At 49.7% G+C, this 23,238-nt stretch overlaps 2 protein-coding genes across 5 annotated transcripts; one reads left to right on the forward strand and one right to left on the reverse strand.

The window, feature by feature from the left end:
• The first annotated feature begins 52 nt into the window (after nucleotides 1-52).
• On the forward strand, nucleotides 53-3,531 carry LOC120950308 (cell surface glycoprotein 1-like). The gene is made up of 4 exons (XM_040368250.2): nucleotides 53-178; nucleotides 381-655; nucleotides 731-1,665; nucleotides 1,732-3,531. The coding sequence occupies exons 2-4, from the start codon at nucleotides 423-425 to the stop codon at nucleotides 3,363-3,365; spliced, it is 2,802 nt and encodes a 933-aa protein (XP_040224184.2). The 5' UTR covers nucleotides 53-178; nucleotides 381-422; the 3' UTR covers nucleotides 3,366-3,531.
• A 39-nt stretch (nucleotides 3,532-3,570) lies between these two features.
• LOC120950310 (ABC transporter G family member 20) lies at nucleotides 3,571-22,703 on the reverse strand. Of its 4 annotated transcripts, none has more exons than XM_049606357.1 (12): nucleotides 22,560-22,703; nucleotides 19,700-20,159; nucleotides 11,305-11,474; nucleotides 7,828-8,124; nucleotides 7,530-7,749; nucleotides 6,993-7,378; nucleotides 5,720-5,954; nucleotides 5,281-5,645; nucleotides 5,098-5,186; nucleotides 4,848-5,024; nucleotides 4,690-4,776; nucleotides 3,571-4,614 (listed from the first exon to the last, which is right to left on the reverse strand). In XM_049606357.1, the coding sequence occupies exons 3-12, from the start codon at nucleotides 11,412-11,414 to the stop codon at nucleotides 4,403-4,405; spliced, it is 2,178 nt and encodes a 725-aa protein (XP_049462314.1). In that variant the 5' UTR covers nucleotides 11,415-11,474; nucleotides 19,700-20,159; nucleotides 22,560-22,703; the 3' UTR covers nucleotides 3,571-4,402. The 4 variants fall into 4 exon arrangements, with proteins under 4 accessions (XP_049462314.1, XP_049462316.1, XP_049462315.1 ...); XM_049606359.1 differs by having other exon boundaries at nucleotides 22,548-22,703; XM_049606358.1 differs by having other exon boundaries at nucleotides 22,524-22,703.
• Nucleotides 22,704-23,238: the final 535 nt, after the last annotated feature.

The following is a 23,238-nucleotide window of genomic DNA, read 5'->3' on the forward strand; positions in this document are numbered from 1 at the left end:
CTATGCATCTTGTGCGGGGTTGATTTCAACTGTCAAACGGCTGTCAACTGGCGAACCCGTCGGCGTTGGTTTGTTTATGTGAAAAGTTTCGTATTTTTCTGCAAAAGCTATTTGTTTTGAGTGAGTTCGGGACGATAATTTTGTGTTTGATGTGTAAAATATAAATTCTTCATTCTAGGTAAGATAATATAATGCTACCGTTTGTGGGTTGAAAAGGTATTAACCCCAAAATCAACCCCTCGTTTTTGGTATGCATAGTGCGCAATAGTGGCCTTGTCCCCGTGGCATTGAGCATCGTGTTCATTCAAAACATTTAATTGCTGATTATCCGTAGTAAATTGTAATAAAATCATATTCTCCATGTTGATTGCCCTTTGCAGTTAAGCTTTACGCACCCGTCCCCGTGTGTAACAGCCGCCATCATGATCGATGATCCGCATTTCATCGATGCCATGGTGCATGAGCTCAAGTCTCAAGGTCTTTTCGATCAGTTCCGGAAAGAGTGTTTGGCCGACGTGGACACGAAGCCCGCCTATCAGAACCTGCGGCAGCGCGTGGAAGGGACGGTGAACAAGTTTCTCGGGCAGCAGGAATGGTCCGACAACATCCGGTACAAAAACCAGCTCCGAGAGCAGCTGCGTAAAAACATTATCGAGTATGTGATTGGAATGAGGTTGGAGCGGGTTGTACGAAGGGTGCTAATTTCACTCTCACTGATTACTGATTACAGATCGGGCTTTTTGGACACCGGTGTGGAGCGAATAGTGGATCAGGTAGTGAACCCCAAAATAGCTACCATTTTCCAGCCAAAGGTGGAAGAGATTGTGTACAACTATCTCGGCATCGAGAAGCCCAAATCATCCGTCAACGGGAATGAGCAGACAGCGGCAAGGCCAGAATCGTTGCTGGAAGACCTGGAAGCGGTGAGCCCGGACTCGGACAAAAAGTCCGATGGAAGTCTCACACCATCTCCACCACCACTGCCGCCTCAACCACCGCCGCCGGAAGAGCCGGAGGAGCATGGGGTCGAGAATATGGACATCGACGAGGAGGACGATGCGCTGGACGAGTCGAAGGAGCAGGACGATTTCGAATCGCCCGCCTTCGAACCGCTCGAAATGCGATCGCCCAGCAAACCGAAGGAAGATACGAACGATTCCAACTCGTCCGTTATCAGCGGGCTAACGTCGCAGGAGTCGGTAGAGAGCGACGATAAGCCCGAACATAATCCGATGGCCGACGCCGGGTCCGCCAAGCAATCCACCAGTGTGCCTCCGAGCGAAGAGCAGGAAACGCCAACGACGAAAGATTCCGAGTTCAGCCAGGAAGTGGCGCCCACAAATGACTCGCAGCTGTCGCAGGTGTCCAGCAACAGTCAGCTGCTAACGGCGACGGCCGCATCCTCCAGCGAGGAAGCTCAACCTCCAGAGGAGAACGAACGGCTGGACATTACCGAGGAAGCGCAAATGCCAACGCTGTTCAGCAGCTCCACCGACAAGCTTTCCAGCTCGAACGAAAGCGAACAGGAGGGGAAAGAAGCGGGTAAGAAGATTACGTTCGATTTCAAGAAGGATGAGTACGATTTCGTTGGCACTGAGCGTCCGTCAGCAATGACCTTGGGTGAGGAAAGTAACGCCGAAGGTAATCGCGAGCCAGATCCAGAAGGTAAGTGGTCAGCTTATTATTTTTGGAATAAATCAGTGACATTAACATATCACAACATATTTGCAGAAGACAGCAGCACCCCGACGGCTACGCCTACGGAAACACCAACAGAAACACCAACCAAGCCCAAAGACTCCGAAGAGCCGAACCTCACACTGCAGGATGAGGAAACGTCGCAATCGGAACATTCGCTTAAAATTTGCGAAGACTCGTTCAGTGACGACAATACGAAAGATTCCCAGTCCAAAGATGCTCCCGCCTCGGTTCAGGATAGTCCGTCGAAGATGAAAGGACTTACCGACGCCAGCAGCTGCAGCGTGAAGAGCGATGACGGTGGTAAAAATGTTACTGCAACTCCGGCAGATGATAAGAAAGATGAACAGGTTCCACCCGAACCGGAACCCGAAGCTGCGAGTGATGAACAAAAGCCGGAAGAGAAGGAAATGGAAGAAACAAAGGAGGAAAAAGTACAGGAAGATACCGAACGGAAGGATAAAAGTCCAAAATCCGACAAAGACGACGACGATCACTACCAAGAGCATCGCAAGCATGAACCGAACCGTCGATCGAGCGATCGTGATTCGGAGGATGGTAACGATAAGCACGATTCGGGCGGGTCAGCAGCACCATCGGCGAACGGTACAGCAGAGAAGCCAAATCCCTCCGCACAGGAATCCAGTGAGAAAGCACCCGAGAAGGAAAAATCCCCCGCAAAAGAGCCTACAGATGGGATCGACCCACTGATGCTAAGCAAGGAGCGGGACCGACTTTGCGGCTCCGTCACACCGACCGGTGAAGGAGCGCCCATGGATTCATCCTCCTCCGGCATCCAGTCGGGCGACGATTCGGAGAAGAGCCCTGAAACGCTCAAATCGTACAGCAAGCCGGAATCGATCGTGCTCCCCGTGCAGCCAGTCGTAATCGATCAGATGCTGACGAGCATGGAGGACGACAAAATCGAACGACTGCTCAACGGCGAAACACACACGAACGATGCAACGCTCGAATCGCTCAAGCGGCAATGGCAGTCGACGGAGGGCAGGATCCGAAAGCCCAAATTTGCTTCCAACTTTTCCGAAGCGCGTCGGCTGATGAAAGTGCGCAAGCAGATGCAGCGCCAGGAGCAGAAATGTCGCGAGCAGGCGCTAGCGATGGCGAAAAAGTACATCAGCGAAAGCAAAGCATTCGGCGGCCGCTGTATGGAGGATCAGGGCATTGAGCTGGAGTTTGTGTGCGACGGGACGCGTAAATCGCCCGGGCCGACCATTTCTTCCCCAATTCCGAAGGCGGAACCGACGGGGGAGAGTGTGCAGGTGGGCGGAGGGAGCGATGCGGAGCTACGGTACTTCCCCGAGGAGCAGGAAGTGTTCCAGCTCGACGAGAAGCGGCTCGACTTTCTGCGCTCCAAGACGGAGGGCGTCACGTTCGGTAAGAACTTTAAGGTGCAGCATTACCGTACGATCGTCTACTCGCTTACCGTGGCAACGCCAAAGGTAGCGAAACGAGCTGCCACGCCGGGTGCGGCGGGCAGTGGCAAGGCAAAGCGTACCGCGACCGTTAACGGGGTGGCGAAAAAGCTGGACCTTACGGTGGAAGACGAAAGCAAGCGGGCCGGTTTGGCGACGATCCGCAAGCAACGATCCATCAGGAATCGGTTGGTTGAGAAAAGCACACCACCGTCCGTCGGAACGGACGCATAAGAAGGGCGTGTGTGTGTTTGTGTGGATGTGCATGTGTAGAGTAACTATTAAAGGCGTAGTCAGACAAAGACAACAATGTCCAGTTTCCAAGGGAGGGTTTTATTAACTGTTAGGCTTTGATTTGGATGATCATTACGAGAGTAAATAAAGAGTTATATTAGTTTTATATCACGAGTTTTGCGTACACCGAGACTAACGGGAGGCATTCCTTTGTATGCATTTCTGTTTATTTTTTCATTACATACCACAAAATAAGCAAAAAACATAGTACAAACAGTTTCTTAACCTAGGACACAGACTCTCCAACACGGAAACCTTACAGCTCTACCGGCTCTGCTATTCATACTGTATGCCCGCCCCTATACTGCTAGATTGCGTCCTCTATCTCGGTTTTTGTTGCACAAACTTCCTTAGCTTTCTGCTCACTGTTACACATTTCTGCTTCTCGAGGATCGTTCGTTCCTCGCCGTCGTCCTATGACTAAGATATTACGTTACGCTAAGGAAGAGAAAACACAAAACCCAACACTGCTGCACGTTTGTAAGATTTGCGGCGCTGCGCCAAATGTATTGCGCAGCCGGCTAACAATATACAGTCCTATATATACAACAAACATTCACACGCGCTGATTAAATTAGCCAAATTGGGTCTCCTGTCCGGGGACAGGTCGGTGACCAGGTTGAGCAGATTGGGACATGGGGTTGGATTAGAAGCATTCCTATACAACCCGTAAACCCGTGCGTGTGCACATTCTTACTCGCTAGGGGGATTTTGGGGAGGGATCCGCCAGCACTCACTACTGCGAAGGATAAGGACACTTGGGGAAAGCAAGGGAATGGCAAGGGGAAGGGAGGGATGCCAATGTAAGTGTTAGCCCTCTCCCGAAACCAGTGGCCTAGGGCGGGCCTTTGGGGGATGCTACCCCACTGTTCCTTCGCCCCGGATTGGTATCAAATACATTAAATAATATCTATAGCTTTTACCACAAAATGGTTCACCCTTAAATGGCCCCCTTGGACCGCATAACGCTTGCATGATCATTTCTTTATCTTCAAACCAAGCAGGCACAGCAATAGTAAGCTGATGATCCACACGCCGACCGCACCGTATCCCATGTAGACCTGCGAGTTGGTAATGCTCCAACCCTTCGTCAGGACGTTCCGCACCGCTATCGACGGGATGGTGAACGGGAAGCAGTACGCGACGTACTGCAGATATTGGGGCATGCCCTCCAGGGGCCACAGGATCCCTGCAAACAAGGTCGAACACGTAGCAAAGTAAGTACAGGCTCAATGAGGGCAATGGAGATTATTGTAGCGCTTACCGCACAGGATGATCATTGGGTAGAAGCTACCGGTCGCCATAAAGTTGGCGGTTGAGTGCGCATCACAAAAGATGGATATTAGAAGGCCTGCAATGGAGAATGGAGAAGATGAAAATCACTCATCCACTACTGCCAGACAGTAGTCCTGTACCACTTACCGTACAACATTCCCGCAAAGCCCAACAGCATCAGCAACCCGACCACCGTGATATTGCTTCCCTGGTTCTGGGCATCGAACAAGAAGGTGGCCAGCAGAATGATCTCTATGCACTGGAGCAGCATAATGGACGTCTGTGTGATGATGTGCGCAAGCAGCAGTTCCAGCGCCGTAATGCCTGCAGACAAATGGAAGGAGAAATAGTTTAATTGTTCCGCCCCATCCGTTCCACCACGGCTCGTCGTACGTACCGGCTACGATCGTCCGATCCCAAACACCCTCCAACCGGTCCGTGATGAAGATTGTGGCCGTAATTAGCGTGGCCAGAAAGAAGATCATCCTACACAATCAGGGGGAAAAGCAACAAAGCAAAAAAACAAAGAGAAGACACTCAAAAGTCTCGATTAACGCTCATTAACCCCACCAACACTTACGTCATAACGACGCCCGGTGCCATGAAGTCGGTAAACTCCTCGTCGAACGTGCCGTACACGGGCGTCTCGAACGTGATCGGTATGTTGGCTAGCTGCTTCGGCAGCCGGCAGTCGGTCATGAGGCTTTCCGCAAACTCCCGGTACGTCTGCAGCAGCTTCTTCTCGATGAAGAACGTGATCTGCTGGTCCGACTTGTCCAGGTACACCTTGATCTCGGACGTGTGGAACGAACCGTCGTCCGCGTCCCGCACATTGTCCCGCACGTCCTGCAGCGATTCGGTGAAGTTTTCCGAGAAGTGGATAAAGCCCAGGATCTTGCCCTTGCGTGCATCGCGATACGCATCCTCGTACGTGTCGTAGTATTCCTGCATGGGAGTCGTGTGTGACGTTGTAAGACTAGGTTGCAAGTCATGAGTTTGCGAGATCTACTGCCACCTACCTGTATCGCAACGCTCCGGTTAAGCTTCTCCAAAAACCTGCACGACACCTTGTACAGATCACAGTCGTAGTCCTCGCGGTAGTAGGTGGTGATGAGCGACTCGTTGAAGCACTGCCGTATGTTGGTCAGCTCCTCGTTCACGATACCGAGCCGCAGATCTTTCGGGTTGCCGCCGACTGCGACGTAGAAGCTTACCAGCTGAAATATCGGATACAGGAACAGGAAGACCATCCCACTGTTTCGGAACGGGAAGCGGGGAGATTTCACCGAAAATGAAAAACCAAACGTTTCGATTAGTTCGCAACTAGCACCGGAACCACGCGTGGTCAGCGTAGGCACGGAAGTAGGTACGCGATCGCGATACGCGTCGAAGAGGATGATCTGTTGGACGATCGATGAAGCTAACGAGGTGTTGGTGGGCATTAATGAACGAAACGTGCTGTTGGTTGCCGCGGTCTACGTTCTACGTTCATGTTTCATGTACTGTTGTACCTGTACCTGTGGCGTCATCTAGAAGAGAGGGCTAAGGGGTTTGGGAAACTAAATTTTCGTTACACAATTCTTTTTTATCATGTTGTAGGTCGAAATCATTACAACACGTTCAAAAGCGACTATGTTCAAGCGACATTGTTTAGTAAGGGAATTCAAAGATTGTTAACAGTAACAGTAGTGGCGGGCGAATTTTATAAAAACGTTGAAAGCACTTCTCTAATGTACACACCTTGCTTATGTCTTAATCAGTTTATATAGTCACAGTAAGGTAATAGGGGTTTAGTTGTTCTACGCGTCCGAGAAGGTATCAATCCGAGTAGTTAGCGCCATATTTACATGTCCAAGTGGTCTTAATTTCTGTGCAATGCAGTCCACAAAGTGCTAGCGTAAAGGTGATTAAGATTTTGCCCCACAGTGCCCCAAATCGTCCTGTTTAACATAAGAAACCCCCCTCAAAACACACACACATACACTTCCCACATGTGTCTTGTGTGTATCTGTAGATGTCCTGCAGAACAGTCCGTTGTTGCTTGATCGACGAAACGTTCTATGAGAGATGGATAATGGAGATGGCGATGAAATGTAGTACTACTGTCTAGTATCTGTTGTAAGCCACATTCAGTCTTCTCTTTCAAACCAGATCACACACACACACACACATACACAATCACAAGCAAACGCGTATAATTATAAAAACCATGGAGAAAGGGCTTTAGCTAGGGCCCCCGGGCCTTGGGGCCTAACCGACTAACATGCCCGCCTAACTCCGTAAGCTACTCACGCCGGTTGTCGGATCATCTGCAGAAAGTTCTTCGACAGCAGTGCATTCATGCGCCGCTTGCTGGTGAAGCTGACCAGCTCCTTGATTGTGCTGGTGAGCGGTTTTCGCTTTTCCGCAAACAGGCCCCCGCCACCGCCACCACCGCCGCCGTCCTTGGCCTTCTGCTCGTTCGTCCCCAGCGCCGGTATCACCTTCTTCAGGTCCTGGGCGCCAGCAATTGCCCGCAGCGTCGCCGTTTGGTGTGTGGTACGGTCGGCCTCCTCCGAAGGGCCGTGCTTCTGGCAGAGGTTAAGAAAGGCCTCCTCGAGCGACGTGCAGGAGAACCGCTCCAGGATGTTGGTGGGCGAGTCCTCCGCCAGCAGAATGCCGTTACGCATCAGCCCGATCTGTTACGGTGAGGTGGCAAGAGTTGCGCAAGAGAGCTTTAGCTTTTGAGTGCTTGACACGAAGTTAAACGATCGATCGCTCCAGGGTGACGTTCTTGGGTTGATATGTCGTCCACTCTCCCCGCGGGGAGGGACCACAACGAGTACTTACAAAACCCGCCTGCTTGGCCTCCTCGATGTAGTGGGTCGTTATAATCACAGCCATTTTGCTTGTACTGGTCGTCTCGACCAGGTACTGCCATATCTTTTCGCGCAACAGCGGATCCAGCCCGACGGTCGGCTCGTCCAGTATGAGCAGCTCCGGCTCGTGCACCATGGCGGCAGCGAACGACACACGCCGCTGCTGGCCACCGCTACAGTTGCCAACGTACCTGGGGATCGAGAAAAACAGGGTACCGATGCCGTCACGCGAAGGCTGTAGATTGGTGTTAGCCATCACACACACTTACCGATCGTCACCGGGCAGCTCGAGCAAATGCTTCAGCAGTTTGTACCGCTCGCGGATCTTTTCCTTCGACATGCCGTATATTCGGCCGAAGTAGTAGATCGTTTCCTTGATGGTGAACTCCTCGACCAGCGCGATGTCCTGCGGCATGTAGCCGATCCGGGGCCCGGGTACGCCCGATCCGGCCGTGCCCGGTGTGCCCCCGAGCACGTTGATTTCGCCATCGTTGAGAAACTTTCGGCCAACGATGCAGGAGAGGAGTGTCGTTTTGCCGCAACCGGAAGCGCCGAGCAGCCCGTAACTGTGTCAAAGTAAGATGAGATGTTTCGTGAGAAAATTGATACAAAAAAGATCAGATGAAAATGTTCTTCAATGATATTCTATCGTCGATCATTGTCCGATCACTTCCAACCGAAGCATCCAATGACTGATCTGGCCGAGAAACCTTTTTCTAGACAACCTCGAGACAGAAAATGATCCTCCAAGGTATTTCTACAACCTTTTGAGTATCATTTTATGACAACAGTCAGTCAGGGGTGTGACCTTCAGTGCTGCGGTTTAGTTGTCTGATAGCTCGTTGTCTCCTATCAATAACCACCGGATCGCCATAATTGAAAGTGTTAAAAAGACGTGTAAACTATAAAATGTGCCCCAATCTACATCAAACTGCACTTAACAAGTCCACCAAACCTAGTCAAGCCTTTAACAGCCGATCGGTCGCACGTGTTGGGCAATCAGCGGTAACCAAAAAATAGAAAATGACACTCTCGAATAGTCCGATCGATTAGAAGGAGGTCATAGGCTTTTAAAAAGCTTGCCACGGGCCAACGAAAGCAGGTTAGAAAACCCTAACCCAACCCCCAAGCAAGCGAGCGAGCGAGCGAGCGATTCAATGCCTTTCCTCCTGGCCCGTCTCTGCGTGCCGCTCTGCAACGCGCAAGGTTGCAATGCATTTTCGGTGAGTGTTTTCCTCAGGTTATGATTGTTTTTTTTTGAGTGCTGCGAAAAATGCTAACCAACAATGTGTATACATTCTCTTGACGGTGGCGAACTAGGTGGCCCGACACTTCACTAACGAGCGGGACAGTGCTGTAGTGGCAAAGTGGACAAGACGTTAGCTACCGTTACACGTGCGGCTTGTGCGGTGTTGTCTTGTACGATTTCCGTTGACGTTCACAAGACGAAGTAGAAAAAAAAACACACAGGACAGAAGCATTAACTCTTGTTTTTTTTTTTTTTGGCAATTCACTTTTGGAACGTGAGCTGGAGGTTCTTTCTAGTTGCTGCTAGAGGAGATTGCTGCATTACATTATCTCACGGTCTTACGCAGCGCGCCCTGCGATTTGAAATGGGTCAAAGCACCTTAACTGGAGCACCGGATGGCCGAAAGTGGCCGAATAATTAATGGCACCAACATTAATTAGCTACGACCCGGTGGGCTCGTTGTCACCTCCAGTGGCTGTGGTTACGCCGCATAAGAAGGGACATATTAATTCCCTTGATGTTGTGCAATGTCAAACAATGCATTCGGCATTACCACGGGTGACATAGGCGCGCGTGCGCTCGTAGTGACACAATTTGGGGTGGCACCGGCTCCATGCCTTCAAACGCGCGCGTGCCATGGGAAAACAGGTGGATTCAAATTGCTCTTGAAACATGTGGCTTTATGTCCACGGCTATCGATACCCGCCCGCTCGGTGGCGTGCAGTTAATTACGGAGAGCTCAGAACCCGTTTGACGTAGGCGAGATGTATTAAATCTATCAATATTTTATACCGAGAAGCAACTTCCTTTGCCTTCTATTTTTTCCCCCCTAATTACCAGAACAATCATCATTAAAGTCTAGTTTTAGGCGCTCCCATTGCGCAGCATTCCTAAGCTCCCGCTGTTCCCAAACCCCCACCAAAATAAAAGGCCCCCCGATCTCCCGAAAGGTCTTCCCGAAAGGCCTAACCGGTTCTCTATGACACAGTGCCCACTCTATGGGGACCATAAATTGATACTCGCGCTCACCACACTTATGTAACCGTGGCTTTTGGCAACAAGAGAGCTCTCGAAAGAGCTGCGCATCGAATTGGGGAAGAAAACCGATCCATTCCCCCCGGCTCGGACAAATCAAATTGAATGTGATTGAATGTGTCTTCAGCGATGTCTGCCGTAGCTCGTAGACAGATGATCTTTTCGCTTTTTTTGCTGCACAAACACAGCCATGCCAGCCATGAAGCGCTCAGGCATGAATTTCTTTTTTGAGGTTACACTACGACCCATTCATCATTGGAAGCTTGTAACCGTTTGCCGTCGGCCATCTACTTCGTGCGACAACGGAGCGGGTGACTATCAGTACGAAGGATGACGAAAGCGGTAAGATGCGGTGTATGTCACTGCGTCCATGCGTGCATGGTACCAGGCGATGCCCTTGACATGGCGTACTTTTCACACCGGGAGATAGGTGTTACCTTTGCTGATGGATCTCTATATCCCTGCCGACACGCACGCGGAAACACGTGAGGAGGTTGCAGGCAAACCCACACAAAACACAACACAGGCAACCTCATTCCAGTGTGTGGAAGGACACATCGTCACCATCGTCAGTATTTGCGCGGGAACTCCCTAAAAAGGAATGCTCAATGGTGTGTTGATAGCTCTCACATCGTAGCACAAAAGATTTTTTTTAAAAAGCTAGAGCATTGTTGCGTGATCTTCGCATTTGCGTACGAACTTGAGATCGTGCCACTTAACGACTCCTAATGGCGACTCCAGGCTGAGCGCTCGCTCGGAAGTCAAAGAACAACGTCTACTGTAGGGCCACCCATTCTGAAGGACAAGTGAAAACCGCTTTCGCCCCCCTGTTATTATCTGATGATACTCCTTGGGCGCCCCTGTCTGTTGCTTTGGGCGTGCGTACCAAGCGAAAACAAGAAAGCGAGAACCAAACCGCCCCCATCACCCCTTACTGTCTGTTCCATCGGGTGGAGAACTTGTCGTTGACCATGAAACGACCCCAATGGCAAAGCCCGGATCAACGTGTGTGTCGTGTGTGTTCCGGCGCAGCGGTGTGACCTGGAGGACGTCCACTTGGTGTTCGATGCGCGCCCCGACACATCCTTGCCACTTGAACTTCGTCGAGCGTTAGCCTTGTGCGCATCCAATTTCCCAAGCGACCCCGGAACATCCATCTTGCTACAGCGCCTTAGTGCTCCCGTCCTGATTTCCCTTTTTCAAAGTCACCCAAGTAAGGGCCACGTCTGCGTGTTCATTAAAAATTCCTACAACATCCACCACTGAAAACACGGACAAAGAGCGGTGTACATCCCTTTCGAAACCTGCCCGACCAGGTGTGCGTCTGTCTTCGTGTTACACAGGTAACAGATTGAAAGAATCTATGAAGTCTGTTGCTGTGCGCCGAGACTAGCAAAACGCTGGACATTCGTGGGGTGGACATTCGCCAACACCTGGGCCTATTCCCAGCCAGACTACTTACATCGAGCCGCGGGTAACGCTCATGTTGAGATGATTCAGAACGATCTTTTTGTTGGGATCGTTCGCCTTGCCATAGTATTTGTAGCCGGATATCACTTCCACCGCAGTCATGTTGGAGCCGTTGTTGCTGTGTGTGTGTGCGTGCGCCTGCCGTTCTTGTCTGGGCCTCCCCTGTGGAAAGAGTTAAGAAAGCGAAGAAAAAAACAAAGATTAAGTTGCTGCAGGTTCAAGAAACTTATTTCAAGGGCACTTGTGCACAGAAGACAACGGACAATCAATACTGGATCTTAAGCAGGTTTGACAAATGGAAATAAAACTCATGACGCGTAATGGGGTTTTTTCTCTCTCGGCAATCATCAGATCGGTTGAAGTGTTTTGGTGTACCTGGTTAGTATGTAATTGCACTGGTGCAGCCTGCAACAAACACACACACACACCCCCGTCACGGTGGTCAATATTGGATGCTACAAGCAGGCAAACATAGGTGGTAATAAAATCGGCACTTCTAAAACACTGCCGTAGGATGCGAAACGTGATGCGTGTGTGTCGAGGTGTAGTTGATTAGTAAGCAGGTGTGATACAAACAACCTGATCGATTGAATCACAACGAATCCTTCTCTGCAACAGGGCGAGTTTGGGTTAGGTTCTACGACGTGGGTTAGGTTCTACGGCCACTGGACAAGGCTGGTTGTGTAATGTCGCGTATTTCGACAGAACGATATCTATTCCCCAGATCTGGACTGGGCGTTGATAGTGGGAAGACACACAAAAATCTCTGGTCTAAGTCTAACGGAACCGGTGGGAGATTTTACGTGCGATTCTCTATTAGCAGAGTTTCGTCGTTGGGGTTCGTCGTCCATTAGGATTTCAATTTATTGAAATGAGATTCTTGATTGGTTCGGGAATAGGTTTTGGTATCGCCAAATGTGAAGAATTTCAGCTTCTGGCAGATAACTAGCAAAGACCAAGACCAGCTTCAGAATCAAGGTAGAGTAGCGTGAGAGATTTAAATCCTCGCTTTCTTCTTCTTCTATTTTTCACCGTAAAATTGCTCGTAAACCGGTTTAATTCTTTTTGAAGCTTAGTAGAGATGCTCTAGGGCACAGCAGACTAGAATAATAAATAAAGTACACATTGGAAACGATCAACGTCTGGCCTTGTATGAACTAACGCATCTATGCATTAGACAACCGGTCTAGAGTTTCAAGTTAAAAGCCGTGTAGATTGGGTTTTATATCAATTTAATTTTAAATGCAATTCTAGATACAGGAAATGAACATGATCACCAGAATGCAAATGCACAATTGACATTGTACATGTTTATTCTTCTTTCCTACGCTGGTAATTATTTATCATCGCAAAATGTCATCGCAGGGTAATGGCAGCTACTGGCAGCGGTCTGGCATGATCGCCTAAAACAAATAGTGTTTAAAACACTCAGCTAGGTCTTTGTTTTTTTCATCCTTCAACCCCATTCGTGCTGATGTGTTCGCCGTCTTTCCGTTGGCATCGAGCATCGTTCATGCCCAACCTGTCAGTCCGGTTTTGCTCCCGGTATGCCCATTCTGGTGAGAATCTTGGAAACATTGGAACAAAATCCGGACGCGCAGACAGCCCGTGCAGTAGCCTTCGGCGCACGCGCACAGCTTCAAACACACCGCCGGTACCATGGCAAGGGTCATTAACCAGGTGGGGACCCTACTAGGTCAACGAATTCAACCCCCAACGAACGCAGCGAACAGTGGGCAGAGGTTTCGTGGCCTCGATTCATAGGCTGTGAGACTGTAGCGAAAATGCGTAGCAAAAGCAAAATCGCAAATGCGCCCCACCGCCAAAAACAAAAATGAAAGAAGACGCCGATACTATCGTACGGAAAGCGAAAGACGACAACTCACTTTCGGTGTGCCAAAAAAAATCGCATTCGTAGAGGCATCGCAACAGAGCAACACGCGTAACATGAATGCTGGCACGCGTAGTAGTAGTAGTAGTAGCTGCGACGACGGCCAGTTGTGAGGAAAGCGTTTTTCGCATTACGTTTGCGGGCCGGTGAAGATTTCACGTTCACTTTCGTTCACCTTCGGCGAAGATCGGTGGAAAAGCGAAACGCCCGTCATGCGTGATCCAGTTTCAGAGCCCGGGCTGGCTGGACCGAGCTCTCGTCTGCGACCCGCTCGGGTCGGGTGGAACACATTCCTCTACGCAGACTCTACTCAGAGCACTACACTTGTCGGGTGGGATCTGTGACTGTAACAAAGAGCAGCGCAAACAACCCAAACGAAGATGACGCTAATGGCTTACAGCTCGGCAAACAGATGACGGCGATGTAGGCCTCTTGCTCTCGCTCCCAAGTACCTCGGCTCGGCGTGTCGCCGAGCATTCGCAGTGCCAACCTCACCTTTCGCAAACAATTGGCAGCGGGCAAATCCAGGCGCTCCGAGGTAAACAATCGTTCTCGAAACCGTAGCACCGAGCGGTTGGCAGGCCTGTGTCGTGTGGCGCACAGGCCACACCGGGCTTATGTAAGTGTTCGCGCCCAATCAATCCAGACCGTGTGCGTGTGTGTGTATGCGGCGGAGCTATGTCGAAGTGGCACATCTGTACGATCGATCGGTCGGATGATGTAAGTGTCCAGTGATGCTTCTCCAGTGTCTCAATTTTTGCCCTCTCTGTCGCTCTTTCTGTATCGCTCTTTCCAGCGGTTCGTTTCTTGTACCACCTGAAGATCACCACAACCTGCCGGAATGTGGAGGATCACGTCCAAAGTGTGGTGCACGGCGGTACGCCAGCACCAAGACCTTGCCTGTCCTGTCGTTGGCGATTAATGAAGCACACACCATGAGCATAATCGCACCGTTCAAGGTCACACACTTGTGCTGCGGGAGTAACTTCACCTCACATTAACCAAACGGTTACCCCCCCGATTGCCGGGGCGGTAAGTACGTACGCACCGCCTAACCTCAGGTCCTAACCCCACGACGGGCGCCCTTCCTTGCTCGCCACGATGCACGCACTTTCACAAGGACAAATCTGACAGCTCGATCGATCGATCATATTGGGCCGATCCTGTCCCGCAGTGCTTCCAGGGGTTGCTCTCTACCGTGCAACGATGCTGTTCGCCACTCTCTCTCTCTCTCTCAAGGGTACTCAAGGCTTCCAGTTTGTCGCATCGATCGTGGCAAGTAAAATCTCGTTTGATTGGTGTTTTTGCTCCGCTGCAAACGGATATGCAAATTTGAGGATCGCATGGATCGCCCCACACCACCCAACCACAAAACCGGCGGAATGAAAATCGCGCCCGATCCACACACACACACATCTTTCACGCAACACGTAATCATGGCTGAATTTATGCAATAGAAAAGCGGTTATAATTGGTACAGCAACGGATGATGGACCATCAGGCGCAGTAGTAGTAGTAGTAGTAGTAGTGGTAGTAGTGGTCTCAGTAGTAGTCGCACTCTTACCGCCCTCCCTGCGGCGATGATTACTATACACTGCGCACCGTTTCTCTTCTGCCGCACTTAATTGGTTCACAGTTCACTCGGGCGATTGCGCCATCCTCTCGTTACCGGCGATCGGTCACTGATCGGCGTGCGTGTGTGTGTGTGTGTGTGTGTGTGTGTGTGTGTGTGTGTGTGTGTGTGTGTGTGTGTAAGTGCTTTTGTATGTACACCATGTACAGCGTTGCTTGGGGGGTTGTCACAAGGGTGATTAGACGCCAATACAAGGTGGCTGGTCACCCTGAAGCCGTCACCAGCCTGAGGAAGGAGTGAAACGATCGTGCACCACGACCGGTGCGGCTAGTGGCTTTGCAAAATCCTGTCCAATTTCCAAATCCAAAATCAATCCAAACCACCACTGCCGCTCAATGCCAACGCGTTGGTCATCTACCCGCTCAGAACGCAATCCGGCGTTGCGTTCTCCAGGGAGCCTTTTTTTTTCGTTGTTGCTGCTGCTGCCTTAGAACCGGCTTTGCACTGGGGGTCGCCATGCGATTGCACAAACTCGCTGCTTCCATTGAAGTTCATTTACTTCTCGCACCGGTTCACCTTCAAAAACAACAGCGAGCCCTAGAGCGGCAACCCTTACCCGTACGGACGGTTGGTTGGTCACCACGAGGAAAACATGCGTGTGTGTGTGTGTGTGTGCGCCTCAAGTCCTTAAATACGGTGCACACGTATAGTGCAGGCAGTGCAATGCACAACATCCGATTGGCCGATCGGAATGGTTCGATTCGGAAATCGCTCTTATGGTGGGTTTTTTTCCTTTTTTTGCAATGAGCCAACTTTTTATGCAACTATTGGCCCTCGAGAATGCATGTTTAATTGTTTAATTGTTTATTGTATTTAAGTGATTGGCCAAACAAGCGGCCTTATCACTGAATTAAAACTAGAAATTAAATAACTAAAACAAAGAGCAGGTTAAACGCAGTGTACAATGTCAAGACGGATCAACAGAATCTTGTAAGTTGGTGCCAGTCAAATGAAATGTAACGCTGGTTAAATTTACGGGCCATCGCAGTCATAGGGTCGTTCTCGCTGTATGCACGTCTTGTATGGTTAGTTCTTATTAGTCTGTAGTTACGGAACACTCTAGGAGGGACATTTATGTTGACTCTAGCCAGAAGTTCTGGCGAATCTATCTCACCGACAATAAGTTGGCACATAAACGTACATTGGGCATTATCACGTCTCCTAGCAAGTGTGTCCAGACCAAACAACAAACAACGAGTATGATACGATGGACGAGGGGTTTACATTACGCCACGGAGTGAAGTGTAGGACAACACGTGTAGCTAACGCTCTTTTGGACAGCTTCTATCCTATTGGACCATACACTAGATAACGGACACCAAACTGTAGAACTAAACTCGAGGATAGAACGAACATAGGACTTGCACAGAGTTAACAGAGTGAGGTTATGTTCTTGATATGGTAATTAAACTCTTTTTTTTAACTCATTCCAAGTTGCAATTGTAAGCAAAAGTGATGAAAATAATGCATTGTCAACAGTTAACAGTAATTAAAACATATTTATTCTCATTTAATTATCGATCAAACGCACCACGCGATTGAGTAGGGCGCACCGATTAAACGTTGCCTGATGTATCATTAATTCTTAGAGAAGAATTTTAATCTGTTTATTGCTTCATCAATCTTACAACCCCTTAGAATGATACGTTGTGATATGCGCGATAAAAGATCACGGTTACCGCACACTTTCGTACCGCTTCTTATGTAAGCGTGACGCACAATTCCGGCCACAATACGGTTTAGGAGCTGGTTCAAACGGGCAGCAAAGAGCAAACAAAAGGGGCGTGTATAGTATCAACTAAACATCAATTTAAAAAAGCATCCAATGTGTGTGTGTTATCAGTTCACAAGTTTCAGTTCTAATTCGCACGCCATAATATTAACGTTCCTTTCCGCCGATGCGTAAATCAAGAGGCGTTCTTACATTGCAATGCGCGATCGCGGTGCGCATGATTGCATTCTCGGTGCGCAGCTGGAGCGATGCATACATTGAGATGCGCAAACTCTCACACCCTTCCGCGTCGTGCGTTGGCCAAGATTCGTGTTGACAAATATTGAAATAACTCATTTACGACCGCTCCGCATGTTCCCCACATTTGGCCGCCGGCTCTTCTGCCAGCAACAGGCGACGCAACAGCGAGCAGCGACACGATTACACCGTGACACACTTTACTGGCTCGCGGACCTAAAAAAGGGGGCTGTTTTCCGGGACGACGAGAGTGGTGCTCGTATCCGTGTGTGCATGCGTGTGTGTGTGTGCGCGCGGGAAAACCTTACTTCAAGATCACAACACCCGTTCGCCTAGCCCCGTTGCGTACCGGTATTTCCAGTGCCCGTTGCAGCGGGCGAAGAAACCAAAGCCGGCCAAAAATAGGACTAAAAATCAAAAGTGAACAGAAACCGGTCGCCTACGTTGATAGCGGCCGCCACCAGACACCATCGCTATGGATCGGTATGGTGAAAATCGATCCACCCACGGCATTGGGATCGATTGGGTGGGGGTTGCAGTTGGAATTAGGAGCATCGGTGTTCGGGGTGCACGGTTTCGGTAATTGAAGCTCAAAAGGCTCAAAGAGGCCCTTGTGCACGCAAATCGGGCACCGACGCGATCAGGTGTTACACAGGAGCATTTTTCTTACCCACTCTGCTCCCTCCCTGCACGGCAAGGTGTCTGACCTCTCGATTAGTTCGAGCAGCCGCAAATGCTATCATTAAACAGATGCCGAAAGGGCAGAGGCCTTCGCTTAGCTGATCAACCCTGGGCGCAGTTGAAAAACAAAGCAAAAAACAGGCAGCTAGCGTAATTACATGTGAGTGCTTACTCCACGAACGAACGAACGAACGAAAAAATACGCTTATGGGGAGCCAAAACAACATAGAAACGGTTGTCTATGCGGTGGCAATTTTGGGGAATTGATAGATCGAACGGATTGATAGCGGCTTGCGGATTGATGGGCTTTATCCGGCAGAAATGGTGAACAATAACTCGCGGGCCGGATCGCAATTTCCACTTTTCACCACAATCAGTCAGCAAACGAAATTGTGCGGAATAATTACCATTCCCTTTCCGCAACCCTTTTTACTCGCCGCAAACTTTCAACTATCTTCAAATCAGTTGAATGAGCAGCCCACCCGAATGCATCCCCAAATGACCCCAGCTCCACGCACCACATGGGCGGAATAAATTAGCCGTGTCGGTAGACTGATCGCTACCCATTTCCGTCACACTATCAGCGGAAAACATCGCACCAATTCTACCTTAAAACAAACACACAACGCCAAAGCATTTTGGCTTAAATGCTTTTTTGTTTGTTTGTTATTTACTCCTCCCTTAATGCGCATCATGCTCACGATCATTAATGTGTGCGCGCGCGCGAGCGAGAGTGATCATACCTGCGCTCCGTCGAGCAGCGTACATACGCTGCTCGTTGCTGTTGCTACTGGTGCCTCGGTATGACATTCGCGCAACAACGAAACACGCCAAAAAGCCGATGTCCTCTGTGTGGCCATTTCATTGCCTCCCACCACGAGCGGGCTGAGCGTTTGGAGGCACGCTTTCCGAATCCGTCCGAGCTGCCTTGACGCGCTGGCGTGTCGGTGCGTGCGTGCGTTGCCGTGTGCACCCGCTGCACGTTGTCATAACAGTTTTCAGCTGTGTCGCGGGCTGTGTGTGTGTGTGCTGCTGCCGCTGTTGGCATGCGTTGCATCACACGAGTACGGTTGGCAAGGCCACCGGGGTTTTGCTAAGAATAAGAAAGCCCGAAGAAATCGCACAACCTCCTTGCCGGTGTGGATCGATTTGCAGCTTTTGGTGGTTGTTGCTGCTTGGCTGCGGTCGCATTCGCGTTGTTCATTATCCCCCAAGCAAACCCGGTTTCTCTTTCAAGAGCTATTGTGTCGTTTGCAGAGGCTGCGATCATCGAATGCTCTGCTGTTTTTTTGTTTTTCGTTCACCCGCGTTAAGCAAATTAGTAGCGAGCCGCACAATATTTGCATCAAGAATGCTCCACCAAGACACAATTTAAGATGCATGTTAAATAAATGTAAATGTAAATTTTCATATGAATTTAATTCGCAAACAATAATGTTCAGCCAAGGTCGAGCAAAATACGAAAGACTGCAACAGCTAAATAAAAGTGACGAACTCGCTATTATCGAGCAACATGTGAAAGACTTCAACCGCTACTCTAAAGCCACGAACCCCTACTAATCTATCAAAATACAAAAGACTTCAACAGTTATTTGAAGGCGACGAACCCCCCATTAATATATCAGAATATGAAAGACTTCAACAACAAATTTAAAGCGACGAACCTCGTAAAATCAGATAATATTGTAGTGTTTGCCACTTCAAACAATTTGTAGCAAAGTGCATAAAAGCGACGAACCCGACCAACCCGACGATTCCATCAGTAGCAATATTATCTTTCAATCCCATGTTAAAAAAGACTACAACAAAATGGCAAGAGACACACTACTGACCATTATCAGTTCAGCACGCCTGATCAAAAGCGTACACATTGTGCCACATTCCACTCCGCGCGCTGATAAAACCGGGCGGACCACCAAAGGACAACGAACGGTGAAATGGGACGGGCATCGAAAATCGGGACACAAACCGGACCACGGCACCAATGGAGAGAGAGAAGGGAGAAATAAAAAACTAGTTCAAGTTTAACCGATCCCACCTCACGATCACGATCACACGCTGAGTGAGTAGGTGGCAGTAGGTGAAGTAAAAAAAAAACGACTGTTGTGAGATGGTATACATTGCCTTGTTTGCTCCCTTTCCTTCCCTTTAAAAAGTGTGTATGTGGTGGTAGTAGTTGTTGATGCTGTTGTTAATGCTATTGATTGGTTTACCTTTTTTTCTCTCGCGGCGTTAGTAGCGGCTGTGATTAGGCACGGGTGCGGATCGAGGAAGGGTGCGGTGCAAAAGTGTGATGAAAGCGGGTTGGGGGCTTCGCCACACGTTGTAGCAGCCGCCTTCCCTTGTAGTGAGCACGCGCGTTTGCAAGCCTTTTTAGCACGGGGTGTTTTTTTTTTCTTCTTTTCCTTCTTCCACTTCTGCTTCTCCTACACACTACCGCCGTTCAACTAGATAGGCACACGGACGCCGTTCACCTTCACTTTCAACGAGGAGGTTCGCGGCACTAGCACATACACTGCACGCACATACAAACACACACTGGACACAGAAAACACACACTTACACACTGTTCTGCCGCTTACGCCTAATCCCCGTCACTTGGGCACGGTTTTAGTGGCCTGGAGGGAGAGTGTTAGTTGGTAGTAGCTGGCTACCTGGCTGGCGGCTACCTGGCTGCTCGCGATAGTGACGATAGGGAACAAAGGCACAACAACGTTAAAACTACAGTTAAACCATCGCTCGGTCGGGGACAACTGTCGGCGCGAACGCGTGCTCGTCTGCCGACGCTTCCTCTATTTTTTTTTTGTTTGTGCGCTTAAAGCGTGTTTAATGTTATTGTTTCTCTTTCTCTCTGGCTTTTCTTAAACTGTCTTCTATTTGTTTGCTTTGCGTGTCGGCGGTGGTTTATCGCGTGCTTGCGCGCGCGCGAGCGCTCTCGCTTCGTCACCGCGAGAGCTGTAAAAAAAGAAGCACGCTCGCCGCGGTCGCGTTGTTGTCGGTTGCTTCATTCAAGAAATTAGACAATATTCACTTATGTAACGTCATCTCGCGTAGCGCAAAAGGAAAGAGCATTATGTAGTAAATATCGTCTCGATCGTCTCGATCGGGCGCGAACGGGGGATGAAGAAGATACGCACCACCGTCTGCCTTCTGCCGCCGTCTCCTGCTGTCTGCAGCGAAAGGAGAGGGGTAAAATACAGCCCCCCACCTCCCCTCCCAGCCCAACGACCACCGAAGAGAAGATGTGTGCGGCGATGATAACGCTATCCCCTTTGGTTTGGGCGGGCAACCCCCCAAAAAAAAAAAACAAAACCAAACCAGAGGACAAAAAGTGGAACACACAGCTGAGTGAGCGTGTACACGAGGTCGTGAAAAGTAGGCGTCGGGGCAGAGATGGAGCAACAGACATTTACATAAAAAAAAAAACATAAGGAGGGGAAAGAAAGGCACCAGCAATTATTGTGCACCGGCACATAATTGAGAAATAAAATTGTATTACATAAAATCGAAGATGCAAGAGGAGAACACATTTTAATCGCATTTAAGTAGCAAATTTAAAAGAATTTTAACAAATAAGGCAAAAATAGAACTCAAAACACACAAACAAAACGCGAATCGCTGGACACACATCAAGATTGATCTCGAAAATGATACCCCGACGACGTTCACAAAGAAAATTCACTTTTCCCTCCATCTCTCCGTTTGCGCTGTTTCGCGCGCGTTTTAAAAATAGCTTCCAACGATGCGCTTCGCGATCATTCTCGGCATGTTGCCTTTTCGTTCGTTTCAAAATATGCAAAGCGGGTGTGTGTGTGTGTGTGTGCATAATTATGTTAGCTGTCCTGTTGCCTTCTCGCTTGGCGTTACATTGCCGAACGCGATACAACCGGATTTGTACAACTTCTCGTTCCGTTAGGTGCCGTGTGCCGAGCAAATTCACGGTCACACCGCACCGCACCGAGCCACAACAAATTCGTTGCTACATTTTTATGCGTTTCTTGTTTCGGTCCTTTCCATTTTCATCCTGCAAACTGCATAATGGTGGAGTGAAAAGTGTTTAAAAGAAGAAAAAAAAAAACAATCCTTCTCGATTGATCTGCTCACTTTCGGCAATGTTCGGGGGTTCGTCGCTTTTCTCCACACACGCTTTTCGACACACGTCATCGCACAACGCGTCAACCCGCGGCAATCACCACGACTCGGCGCGAGATAAATGGTGCACACACACACACACACACACACACACACATCGCATTCTGCGCGCTTGAGCGAGCTGGCAAGAAATGCAACCGCAACCGAGCCACCGCCACCGAAACGACAACAAACGACCAAACTAAACTAGGCCGAGGCCGCGGTCCCCGGTCCGGCGGAGTGCAAGCAAAAATCAACACCCGTACAAGCAGGGAACCGAGGGGGGGCAGCTCGCGTGCGTTATACGCACAGCCCCGAGTTCCCCCGGGGGAAAAGTATCTGTCCCCGAAGAAATAAGGTGACTCAACTTCATCCTTCGCTCCCACAGGTTTACGGGGTGGTGCGGGAAGCGTAGGTCCCTACCGATCTACCGCCTCCCCCCTTTGTGTAAGAGGTTGCGTGTATGCTAAACTGGACCCACCCAAGGGGGGGGAGGGTTGGGGTGGAGAGGGAAACCGTTAGCTCATTTCTTCATCGATTTCGGTTCGATTAGGAACGAACGTCGCCCCGCGTGCCCGTCGCAGGGTTCACGCAAAAGGGAGCAGTTATCTTTCAAACCCCCTTCCCGCTTATGCTGGTGCCTGGATCAGGCCGGTACTTCCCAAACGGTGGTCAGTTCTTTTTAGCATTGCGATGACGACGCGAGTTGGTTGGTTGGGAAATTGCACAATCTACTGAGGGCAAAAACACACAAACAGAGCGAACGGATATACACCAAACAAAAATCCAAAATCCATTTCACCCGGCACTCGCATCACGCACGCATTCACATTTTCCAACAAACAAACAAAAAAAAGCAATTAATAGCAAACACCAGAAATAAAAAAACAATAATCTTAAACACACGCAATGTTCTGTCGAATTACACACAGGTGCACGTACAGTCACAGTCACAGGAGAGTTTGATAAGAACGCGGCGGGACACGTGTGCAACTGTTCAGCACGGACGGCGAGCTGTAACTGAAGCCTGCCCGGGTCGCTTGGACAACGGTGGCTGGCGTGCAGTGTGTAGTGTCTCCCACCAGCTCGCGGCGAACCACGAACCAGCAACGCAGCAGGCAGGCAGGTCGGTCGGGTCCGCTCGTCGGTTGCTGTTGGTTACCTCATCGCGCGGTTTCTTCGGGCGCGCCTGTTGCGGGAAGAGCAAGACCGCCCGAAAAGTGATCCGATATGCCGGGACGGGGCCTGGAGGAATTGTGTGTGTGTGTGAGTTTATGTGTGTGCCTGTGCGTATGTTGGACACAACTGGCAGCATCCAGCATAACACAGAACAGTGGGGGGGCGTATAGACGGGATGCCAAAACCGATTATTGCTCACATTCTCTTGCTTACACACACTCTCTCTCTCTCTATCTCTCCCTTGGGCAGCTTATGCTGTGTATGTGGTTGTACTGATCGAGCGTGTTTTTTTTTCTTCTATTTTACCGTCATTTTTCTTCTCTCCCGTGCTGATGCTGATTGGTACCTTTTTCGGGCTTCTCATTGTGTTTAATGTTTTGGGGAGGTTTCTTGCCCCGTTCCCTAAGCACAGGATGCTGAGGGGGGGGGGGGGGGGGGTAAT

This window comes from Anopheles coluzzii, chromosome 2, assembly GCF_943734685.1.
Source record: "Anopheles coluzzii chromosome 2, AcolN3, whole genome shotgun sequence".
In the NCBI taxonomy this organism is placed as follows: Eukaryota; Metazoa; Arthropoda; class Insecta; order Diptera; family Culicidae; genus Anopheles; species Anopheles coluzzii.